Raw genomic sequence first — 12,403 nt, 5'->3', positions numbered from 1 at the left:
TACAAATAAAATACATGCATGCAACAGCGAAAGCATAACTAGTCCGCTTCTTCAATACACATAAATTAATAAAGTAATTATTAACTTGCATGTTGAATTTGACTCCAATGACAATTGCTCAAATAAATTATTTTGGATAATAGTCATTTTTCATTCCTTAATATATGGAGTGTTGATAAAAGAAAATTTGAAAAATAAAAATTTAAATTTTAATCTCCGAACTTAAAAAAGTGTAAAATATTTATTTACCTGTTAACTTTTATCCATTAACATTAATGAAAGAACATGTGTCAAAGTTATACATATTTAGGAACAAAAATAACTATTTATCCAAAATATAATTTAATTTTCATCTTTCTCCCTTACCCAAAATATGACACTTAAACAAAATATGAGACTCAAACAAAAATACATAACCATAAGTCATTCCATACAAAAAAATGAAACCAAACTTTTGTCACTATCTAATGTTGTCACAATATAAATTTCAGAACACCAGACAAATTATATTTATTAATCAATATTATGTTATGCTTATTATTATGTTTATTCTAACTTATGTTTGATTTTCTATTTTTTAAGTATTTATTGTAATATAATGCTTGCAATAATTAAAAAAGAGGAGAAGATGAAGATTAAATTATATTTTGAGTGAATAGTCATTTTTGTCCTTGAATATGTAGGACACTGACAAATTTGTCCCTGAATGTATCACATGGCCTTTTTCATTAACGGTAACATATGAAAGTTAATGTATAAATGAATTTGTTTTACTTTTATTGTTTTCAGGGATTAAAATTTGAATATTCATATTTCAGTGATAAATTTGTCGGTGCTCTGCACATTTAGGTACAAAAATACTATTTGTCCAATTATTTTTCCAACTGTATTTGTATAATAAAAAATAAAATAAAGTGAATAAATTGATACTACTTTTATTACTTTATTCTTTTAATTTTATATAATATTAAAAATGAAAAAAGTTATAGAATATTTTTAAAGTATAAAAATACATACATGGTAATTATGATTTATAGAAACTTAAGTATTTTGGATTTTATTTGTCATGACATTATGTATTTTATAAAAGCTTATGATATTTTTCTTTGGCTTAAATGTAATTTAGATCTCCTATTTTTTAAAATCCATAAATTTAGTTTCTTTATTTTAAAATGAAAACAATTAGTCCTTATATTTTTAAAAAATTATAGATTTAATACCTCTATTTTAAATAGAGACATTTAGTTTTTACTTTTGTAAAATTTATGATTTTGATCATTTCAAAATATTGATGGGTTAGAGACTAATCTGATGAGACCAAATTTAATGATATGACATAAAATTATTTATTTGATCCATATTATAAGCAACTTTAAAATCTTAATAGTCAATACTTTTTATTTTTATTTTTGGTGTAAGTTTATTTTATCAATTTTAATCATTTTAAGATGTCGTTTTTCCAATTTCGTTTTTGTAAAATATTCTATTTATTTTTTCTCTTGTAAATTTGTGTTTTTAAAATTTTGGTTCATGTAATATTTTTTTTAAAATTTGACCTTGAGAAGAATCAAAATTGAAAAAAATACAAACAAACAAATTAAAAATAAGTAAAATATCTTATAAAAATTAAAATTAAAAATACGCAAAATTACAAGAACTAAAATTAATAAAATACTTATAAAAACCAATGAAAAAACACTGATCTAAAATCAAAAAAACATCTTTAAACTTATTTGTATCTTGGGGCTATTATAACTTAGAAGGAACTTTCGTCTCTTGCATTGCAGTGCAAATAACAATCCTTCATTTTTTTTTTCATATTTTAATTTTATGCTTAACTTACTTTTTTTTCTTTTCTTTTTAAAGGGTGAATATGAGAGATAAGAGGGAAAGAATGAGAAAATAATAGATGTAAGGAAAAAACATAAAAAATAAAATAAGTATAAAATTTTGGAAGTGAAAAATTAAAGTGATTTTGTGTGTGTGCAAATAAAGTAGTAGTCAGTATTGTGTCTTACTATGTTTCCTCCGGAATACTGCGCGCAGACAATATTCAGCAATCAGCAGCCTTAGGGGAGTCAACAATTGACGAATTGAAAATTGGAGGATCCCTTGTTTTAGTCTGTGATGCAGACCAAGACCTTTTAAATTGTAAAAAGAGTATTCCAAGAAAAGAAAAGAGTTATTTAAGAGATTTGAGGTGCAGGTTTCTAAAATAGTCCATCCCAAGTCAAAGATAGCCCCGAGAGTTGCTCCCATCCTCAGAATTTGTATCTCATTCATCTGATCCCCAACGCAATGACTCATTCATTTCCCTCTCTAAATTCATATCATATCATATCTTGTTCGCTATATTCTCTCTGACACCCCCCGGAGGATTGTGTTGAGGACAAACACAACAACAAACATATAACATTCCGACAGGATGGTCTTTCGGAGCTCCACCTCCCTAATTGGCCTCCTGTCCCTCCTCTTCCTCCTCTCCGTCTCCTCCGCCATTCGCCTCGGCCTTGTCCGCCGTCCTTCCCCGGAGCTCCCTCTCTTCCGGGAGGCCCCTGCCTTCCGCAACGGCGAGGACTGCGGCTCCTCGCCTTCCGCCACCATTAACGTAGCCATGACCCTGGATACTAACTATCTTCGTGGCACCATGGCCGCGGTGCTCTCCATGCTTCAACATTCAACGTGTCCCGAGAACCTGGCCTTCCACTTCCTCTCCTCCCATGACGACCCTCCCGAACTCTTCTCCAGCATTTTGTCTACCTTCCCTTACCTCAAGATGAAGATTTACCCGTTTGACTCCAACAGGGTCCGCGGCAAGATATCCAAGTCCATTCGACAGGCCTTGGACCAGCCCCTGAATTACGCCAGAATATACCTGGCCGATACCATACCAGAAAACGTGAAACGTGTGATATATTTGGACTCTGACCTGGTGGTGGTTGACGACATAGCCAAGCTTTATGGTGTTGATATGAAAGGAAAAGTCGTGGCTGCGCCGGAATATTGTCATGCAAACTTCACGCTGTATTTCACGGATAATTTTTGGTCGGACCCGGTTCTTGCCAAGACGTTCAGGGGAAGGAAGCCGTGCTATTTCAACACGGGGGTGATGGTGATGGACGTGGACACGTGGAGGAAGGAGAGGTACACGGAGAAGGTGGAGGAGTGGATGGCGGTGCAGAAACAGCAGAAGAGGATCTATCATTTGGGGTCTCTTCCGCCGTTTCTGTTGGTTTTGGCGGGGAACATAAAAGCGGTTGATCATAGATGGAACCAGCATGGTTTGGGTGGAGATAACTTCGAAGGAAAATGTAGAAGCCTGCACCCTGGGCCCATTAGTTTGTTGCATTGGAGTGGGAAGGGTAAACCCTGGTTGAGATTAGATTCTAGGAAGCCATGCATAGTGGACCATCTATGGGCTCCTTATGATCTATATCGATCCTCTAGACACTTTTTTGAAGAATAGAACCAACCATCCATATATAAACCAGGGGATTCAAGTATTTCTTTCAATCAGAGAGAGAGAGATCGAGAGAGAGGGGTGCTGCCGGATAATATCATCATTATTTTTTTTTCAGTTTTCTAACTCAAATTTGGCTGACCAGAAAGGAACCAGCTAAAACCTCCATCATCGTAGGAAGCAGTGGAGTTGTAAATTCATTTTTTTTCCTTTCTTTGGTTCAGTATTCTTTTATTCTTTTTTTTTTTTTTGGTTCGTATTGATCTTAGAAGCATCACAATAATATACAAATTATGCTGATTAGTGTAAAACTCAGAAAATTGTGTATTGGTTGGGTTAATGCTAACAGTTCAACTTTTTGCAAAACAGTACGTCCGTACCCAATTTTGGTGTGATATGATTCACTGTAATTTCATCTTAGAAGCATCACAATATAAAATTATGCTGATTAGTCTGTAAATATATATTATGACATTTCTTCATTTTTATGTAGCACCGAGTTTTATTTTGGGAGTCATAAGCTGGTTAAGTGATTGGAGGAGGAACATAAGAATTGAAGTGATAAGATGGACGTAGTCATGGATTCAAATCTTTCTGCTAACATAACATACAATTGCTACGCCGATAAAAAAAAAAATTTATTTTGCCGCATGAAAACCCGTGGCTCTGGCTGATGGCGTAGCTTGCCAAGTCTTGTTAGGTCCCATTGTTCCAATTTAGATTTTATCTGATCATACTAACAGGTTTCAAGTTCCTCTGCTTCTTAGTGCACAGGATCAGTTCGCGAGCAGTATAAAAAAATTTATGGGGGAGAGATGTTGTACGCAGCCTTACCCTTGCATATGCAAAGAGGCTGTTTCCGGATTCGAATCCATGACCAACAAGTCACCAAAGCACAACTTTACCGCTACATCAGGCTCGCCCTCATATACAAGTTCAAGTTCGCGAGCAGTATACTCCAATCAAATATATAATCAGGTAATGCACAAGTTCCATGTTATAGGTCATTATACTGTGAGTATAACATTGATAAGTGGACAGTTCAGTGTTACAAACACTCTTTTCCTTTTTATAATCATTATGTTAAAAGTTGTAACAAAGATAGACATTCGATATCATAAATATCTTTTCTTAACCATGATTAATTTTTATCAAGTAATTTAACAAATTATCTCAAGTAGAATGTTTCATTTCAATCACATTTATTCATCCACATGCAAGACTCCAATTTGGCATTTTGTTTGAAAAATTTGATCTAATATTCTATTCAAACTAACCACATGTTGATAAACACCTATTTAGTATTTATTTCTTTCTGTTTCTTTTCTTACCATGTCATATAACTTGGATTTAAATAATTGTTGGTTCCGGTAAATTAGCACTTTTTTCATTTTCATTTCAGCAAATTATATTTTTTTTCTTCATTTTAGTCTTTTTAAAATATGTTTATTTTATTTTTCATCCTAAAAGTGTTTTAGATAACATTTTGGATAATAAAAAAATGTTTTGAACGGTAAAAAAATTTATCTAAAACACTTTATGGACGAAAAAAAGACAAACACATTAAAAGAAAAATTGTAGCAACAAAAATGAAAAAAATATAAAATTACAAAGAAAAAATATAACTAAGCCTCCAACTTATTATATCAATTATATGCAATGAGTGTTCACAAAGCATTATTCTTATCTATATCGATCCTATGACTGGCTTAGGTGGGGTTGATTATGCTTTATATATATAAAACCGTTGTCTAAAGTCATTTAAAGAACTATATTTTAAAAGAAAAGAAGGAAAAAAACAATTTAATAACATTGTTTAAAATAATTTTAAGAACTAGAAAGAACCCAAAAAGTTTACTTTGAAAATTTCTAAGAATGTTTTACAAGTATAATTGCATAAAGCTCGTTTGATTTAGGAATTTTTATTTTATAAATGATTTTTTATGTAGTTTTTTTTTACTTCATTGGAATAATAAAAAGAAAGATTACAGGGAGCTATCCCTCAACATGAGGGTAGAAGTAGTTGGGGAAGGGTCTTCCTACAAATGAAACCAATTAAATAATTATAACTGATTTGAACAAGTCAATTTTTTTAACAGCTTTTAAAAATAAAAATATCAAGTGATTTTGGTAGATTTTATTAATATAAAATAAAATTTTGTATATTTGAATAAGTTTTAGGATGCAACTTAGGAATGGAAACATTACAGACGTTGGTAGACTTGAACCTGACTTTCGTTAAAAAGATAAAAGAGTTTAACCTATTGTTTGTGATAGGCTTTGTTTGAAGATTTGGTTTAAAAGCTTGACATGATTAAAATCTAGGGTGACAGGCTTATTGACTTGAATAAACCGTTTAATATTACACGAAACACTTGAATTATTTAATTTTAAGGATGTTTTTGGAATAAAAATTAAATTTATAATATTATTAATTAAAATTAATTAATTTAACTGTTTTATTCGTTTTCCGTGGATTAGATATTTAATTTGTTTATTGTATATAAGATAGAAGGAGGATTTTTTATATAGATAACTTTTTAATAAATATTAAATTAGGCTACATCCCAGAAGGAGCTGGCAGGCTTTCGGTCTGTTTGACCCTTAGTTGCAAGAGGTGTTCCCTGCCTACCAAACTCAAAAAAAACATTTTGTAATTATACCAAGACCAAGAGACTTTAATATGCACTTTGACGTGATTACTTTCCAATCAACCAAGTTCTAAGTTGAATATGCTAAGACTAGGATCCAATTATCAACCAAGTGGAATATGCCAGGACAAAGTAGATGTAGTTTTGGTCAGAGAATTAAGGTGATGATGATTCTAATGAAGTGTTTCTTTCTAAGAAATAGTACATCAGAATAGGTCATGCGATTAGTAGTGTTTTTTTCTAAGAAATAGCGCATCAGAATAGGTCAACTTGGCATGAAAAAGTGTATATTAATGGCCAAATCAAATATTTTAAATCACTAAAAAAGTAAAACTGGAACCAAGGACAGATTCCCATTGTACATAAATGGGAAATGAAAAAATACGCTGCAGCAATACATTCAAAGATCGAACTATTTTAAGAAAACATGGATGCATGAAATTTTCTCAAAAGATACAACAGTTTTTCCACGAGTACTTTTGTCATGCATGCTTTCATCCACCGACACTTTCAAGAAGGGAGAAACAGGACTATCTCCAAGGAAATACATCACAGAGCAGAAGTTACATTCCAGATTCAATTGCATTATCCACAAAAAAATAGCAGCCCTTGTGAGGAGACAGACAACTGAAATGACTATAAATTCAGTCGGAATATCATCTTTTAAGAAACCAAAGGTAAAGAGGAGGTATTATAGACATCAATCATCTCATTTGTTTGATGAAAAAATCTTAGTGAAAATTTCTGCAATACACAAGAAATATATAAAAATTAACTTGCAGACAATCCTAAAGGGTTCGGCCAAGTCACAAATATGAAAGCTACTTTCTTAATACATCAATGGTGTTTCACTTGTTTTGGTTATATGGTATCAGTTGAAGCATCCCAGAAAGTTTTACCATACGATATCTCTGACAAGAATAATTTGCAATGATTTCTCAAGAGAAGCACAAATCAAATCTAGCTGTGACTTTGTGAGAGCATTGTAGAAAGAAATGAACGAATATAAATATAAAGTTGTTCACCATATATTTTCCAAATGGCACGACATGGAATTTATCAGATTTAGGCACAAGGTTTATCAAATTAAAATGCCACAACAAATGACATGAAATTTCTCAGCAAACCTCTAAGCTAAGATTTCAACAAATTTGAGACAAACTCAAGGCGTGGTAATGTTCAGGCTTTTGGACTCATCACAACCGCAATATATTCTTGTGGAAATCTAGGGTGAACCACCAACCAAGTGGTGAACAGGTGGAAAACTTTGCTGAAGTTTGTTGAAAGTGGTCCATGGATGAGGAAGTTTGTTATCAGCCGTTGGATATATAGTATTTAAATGTGAACGGTAAAAAAGATTGGACTGTCATTTGATGGTGACGTATTTCTTTGTTTATTTATTAAATTAATAAGAAATATGAAATGACGTTTTTGCCTCAAGCTTGAAAGACTGTGTTGTCCCTCCTTGAATGTTTAAGAATTCGGCAACCCATTTTCCTCCTTATGGCGCCACCACTTCCTTCCTTCAGATCCGCACGCGGGCCACCCAACCACGACTCCATCAGTTGCACCGTCACCTCCTCCGCCGCAGATCCGCGCCCGCCACCCAACTACTACTCCGTCAGTTGCGCCGCCACCTCCTCTACGATTGCTCTGTACCTTCCTCAGCCAACGGATCTGCCCAAAAAAGTAACTTCCACCGACAATCACACCCTCAACTACGGAATCGCCGCACGACCCAGTTCTTCCTGGCGCAAACAAAAGAACACAACGACAACAAAGATTGAGTTTTTTTATTATTTTTAATCAGCCCTTAAACCTGCAACTCTATTCACAGGGCACAGATGTCATTTTCGTTCTTTTTAAAAGGGTGTAATAGTAACTTCAATTTTTCCAAATAAAATATAATAACAAACAATTTAATATTTTAATCAGTTTTACGATATTTTTCTACTTCACCATGACCACTTCATTGATTCTTCACCTTAGAAGCACCCATATTTTCATTGCCACCCTGAGTTTGAGGGATGAATGGTAGATATACTACTGACTCTATGTGACTGTTAGTTTACTATTAGTTTCTGTTATTGGTTTCCATATATAACTCTAATAGTTGGTAGTTGCTCTCCCATTGTTGGGTAAGAGCCTGATCAACTAGCTGAGCAAGCAATTTGTCTCTACATATCCTATTATGTAATCTTCTTTTTTGTTATGTTCATTCTGAAAATAATATCAGAATTCTTGTCAATGAACCTCTCTACTTTCTAGATTTCTCAAGTTTCTTCAAACATTGTTTTGAAGAAAGGGCCCAATGCACCAAATAAATAATAAAACTAATCATGCAACCATTAACAATAAGAGTGAAAGTAGACTGAGCGCTCGACCTGCGGATCGTCCAACTTAACCCAACTACATTTTAACAAGTTGGGTTAGGCATTAGATACGGTGAATTTTATCAAGTGTACCAATTATAATTGGTTTGGTAACAAGGTTCATAAGCTTCAAACATAATGAATTCGGTCCTATCCAACTAAAATAATATATATAATAAAAATAAAAAATAAAATTTTATGATCAGCAGTTAATTTTGATTTCACTCAACAAGACAATTATTTTTTTAAAAATTTCCGTAGTATTTTTTTAATTGCGACTATCCAATTCAACCCAATCAAACATAATTGAATTGGGTTGCATATTAAGATTAAACTCAAGTCAACTTGAACTACTTACCCCGATAATGTTTAACCTTTTTTCACAGCTTTATTTTTCTCTGCTCCAAAAGACAACAAATATTAACCAGTTCAAAAAACGAAATCCGGCCAACTTTGAAATTCCACAGATGTCTGAAATTTCTCACATGTTCTCCACGTATTCTGCATTCGTAGCTGAGTGATCAATTACAATAAAATAAATGTCAATTTTTATCATCAGTTAGCAACACACTTAAAGAGAGAAATTTGTAATAGATGAATTCTAATATACTATATTACTACATGGCATAGTACATTTATTTCATTTACCGTCCACATGTTATAATACGCCATCCCGCCACCAAATTCATAAACCCTGCAAATCGAACACTGCCAACACATGCCAAGAAGAATAGTGTTGAGCAGAACGATTGAACGAAGGTGGCAACAAGCAGGTAATAGATGTCAGGTTCCAGTGAGAGAGAGGGCGCGGAGGAGAGAAGCCAAGATGACTATGTCTCATGTTATGTTATTGTCCAATAATACAGGATGTCCATCCTTTGTTCTCCGTGTTTTTCTTTGCTTTGGGAACAAAGAGGTAAAAAGCAGAACAAGAACAACTCAGTCATGTTTTTTAATTTATAAAACTGAAAAGTATATATTTTAGAAGCTTCACAGGACACGGTTATGAAACGAGTTTTTTTGTTTGTTTAAAAACAAAATAAAGTTTCGAAAACAATAAACAAACAGGTCCTTAGAGAAGAACAAAACAATTGTAATCAAATCAAAACTATCTTTTAAATTATGACCGCACAAGACAGATCAATTTACAGAAAACTCCATAAAGCTTTTGTTGTTGTCATATTACACTTATACCCTTCTTTTGACACAGAATTCTTTTCATGTTGTATAAAAAAACTCCATTAGGCTTTTGTTGTAGTACATAAAATATCCTTCCTTATTACATTTTTTTTTGTAACGTTCCTTATTACATTTTAAGTGTGAGAAAATTAGATTATTCAATAAATCGATTATAATTAGAATTAATTTTTGTGTGGGTAAATTTTTTAAAAAGTGATTTATGATACAATAGAAAGATAATTAATCTCACTGGTGGTTACAAAACACATTATGAGAGCTGGAAATTTCAATACCGTTGATCTGCAAAGGTATAAGCGAATCATGATAGGAAGTGTTCACTCCCCAGAAATTATCTCGAACGTTACAACTTTTTTTTTTCTGTTTGCTCCATGATTACAAGATAGTGGTTGAGCACATGCATATTTTCAACAAATAGTATTTCCTTAAACTAGCATGTTTGTTTCACACTAAAAAGTGTTAAAGAAGAAAGAGGAGCAAGCAGAAAAGAAAAGACAAAAAGCGTGCAGTTCTTAAGTTTTGGGTATATAGGGGAAGGTAGATAGAAAAGAGGGACAATTAAAAAGCTCCCTTGGGCTAAAGTCCATCAGAGCAGAGAAAATCAATTGAGACTGTAATTATGTTTGAAATGTGCATCGCTAAAACACACAGACACAAATTCAATGAGTAGCTCATAAAATTAGGAGTCAATGGAGAAAACCTTGTTTAGTCGTACAGATTCAGAGACTGTGGATGAATAAAAAAGTCCTCGTCAGCTAAAATCAAATTGAAGAACTCGTCGGCGTTATCTTCCTTAACAATAGTTTCAAACAAAAGCAGTGTATCATTGTTTTCATTTTAAAATAGGCATTAGGACCAAATCGGAATTGGAAGGAAAAAAGAGGAACAAGAAGAAGCCCAATGTCTATTTTAAAAATGAAAATAGCAAAGCACTGTTTCCATTCGAAATGGAATGTACTGAAAAGGAAGGCAAAGCGGTCTTGAATTTGATTTCAAGTGAAGAGGACAACTGCGCCTCATCTTCTTCATCTTCTTCTTCTCCCACAAACCTAAAACTCTTCTCTTTTCTTTCAGATCTAATATAAATTTGTGTTCCTTCGTTCGGCTTCTTGATTTTCAGATCCACATAACACCAAAATAAATAGGCTTCATATCACGTCAGCCCTAGTTTTTCAGCCTTGTTTTCGTCTTTTCGACCTAGCTTCAACTTAGTTTTAGATAAATAAATACTACATAGTTTTAAACTTATATTTTATTTTTTGATATAAATTTTTTAGTCTCTAAAATTTAATAAGTGATTTTTTTAATTTTTTAAGTTTAGATCTTAAATACCAAAAGGCTCCTCTGGTTAAATTTTTTTAAATCTTTTAGTTAAAATTTTTTAATAACAAAAACATTTTAAGAATTAAAATATAAACTTTAACTACTAAATAATATTAAGAACTACAAAGAATAAATTTAAAAATCAACAAGGATTAAATTGATAATTAAACCCAAATTTTGTTTTGGTTCCTATATTCTCTCTTCCTAAATATAAATATAAGATTTTTTTTTAACTTCCTTCAAGAAAGTTTATTTATATAATTAGGAACAATAAATTTATTAATAATTTATATTATTTTACTAAAATTATTCTTAAGTTTATTGACACTCGTAATCAATCTCTTTCACTTAATTATTTTCACACTTAATTAGTTAATATGTGTTAATCTTCTTATTCAATCATTATAAAATAGATAATGTATTTATCTTTTAAATATATAGCATTTATTATAAACTAATAAAAAATATTTGAGTAAAAAATAATTAATGCAAGAGACAATGTAAAAAGAGTATTATAAAAAGAAACAAATAAAAGAAAGTCTTACATTTACAAAGAGAGTGACATAGGGAGTATATAAGATCATTTTTATTTTATTGTTTGTCCTTTTTTTATAAGGCATTCTTTAAATTCTTTGGTAAATTAATTATTTGTCTTTTATAATACCCTTATTTAATTACACTTTCTTTTATTAGGACTGGATAATAAAAGAAGTCACATTAATTAATTAGGTTGAGCAATAATTAATTATAGAGAAATAATGGATGGTATTGAAAGAGTAGCTAGACAAATTTAATATAATTAATTAAATTAATTATTTTTCTTAACGGATATGAATGGGTTGAAATGATCTTGTATAAGAACAAATACGGGTAAACCCAAGATTTAACAACTAGGGTGCCAAATATGAAAATTATAATTCATCTTAAAAATATATTAACTAGCATTAAAATTTATACTATGGATTCATAATGATGTGATTTTAAAATTCATCTAAGAACATATAGTAAAAAAATATATTTATGGAAATAAATTAAATATTTTTTAAAAGACTCAAAATTATAAATGACAATCACTAATTTCATATATCACCAAGAACCCTGATGAATTTTAGTCAAAATTGATATTATTGTTAGGCATTTTTTTAAACAAAAAATCTTATTATGTTCAACAAATCTACTAAATTATAATAAATTATGTTGTTCACAAAATTTTCTTTTACAAAAATAGTAGCCACCAACATTGAAGAATAATTTACTTTCATATAGTTGAATAGAAGATTTTATTTTGTCATGGTTGAAAAATGGAAGAAGAAAAATATTGTATCATGAAAAAGGTTACAACTTTATGGTAGATATTTGATAACACACTCTTGCACTTGACAACTAGTAAAAGCATGGTG

At 31.4% G+C, this 12,403-nt stretch overlaps 1 protein-coding gene and 1 long non-coding RNA gene across 2 annotated transcripts; one reads left to right on the top strand and one right to left on the bottom strand.

Moving 5' to 3' along the window:
- Positions 1 to 2,366: 2,366 nt before the first annotated feature.
- On the top strand, positions 2,367 to 3,875 carry LOC114392051 (probable galacturonosyltransferase-like 4). Its single transcript, XM_028353088.1, has one exon. It carries the CDS (start codon positions 2,426 to 2,428, stop codon positions 3,464 to 3,466), a length of 1,041 nt encoding a protein of 346 aa, XP_028208889.1. The 5' UTR covers positions 2,367 to 2,425; the 3' UTR covers positions 3,467 to 3,875.
- Positions 3,876 to 6,282: 2,407 nt separating this feature from the next.
- On the bottom strand, positions 6,283 to 10,826 carry LOC114392699. Its single transcript, XR_003662373.1, has 4 exons — positions 10,381 to 10,826; positions 9,132 to 9,383; positions 8,842 to 8,996; positions 6,283 to 7,859 (listed from the first exon to the last, which is right to left on the bottom strand). It is a non-coding gene; the product is annotated as an uncharacterized LOC114392699 (long non-coding RNA).
- Between the last annotated feature and the right edge of the window lie 1,577 nt (positions 10,827 to 12,403).

The sequence above is a fragment of the Glycine soja genome, chromosome 17, assembly GCF_004193775.1.
Source record: "Glycine soja cultivar W05 chromosome 17, ASM419377v2, whole genome shotgun sequence".
In the NCBI taxonomy this organism is placed as follows: Eukaryota; Viridiplantae; Streptophyta; class Magnoliopsida; order Fabales; family Fabaceae; genus Glycine; species Glycine soja.
Note: the sequence above shows the minus strand (reverse complement) of the source record. Positions and strands in the feature narration are given on the sequence as shown.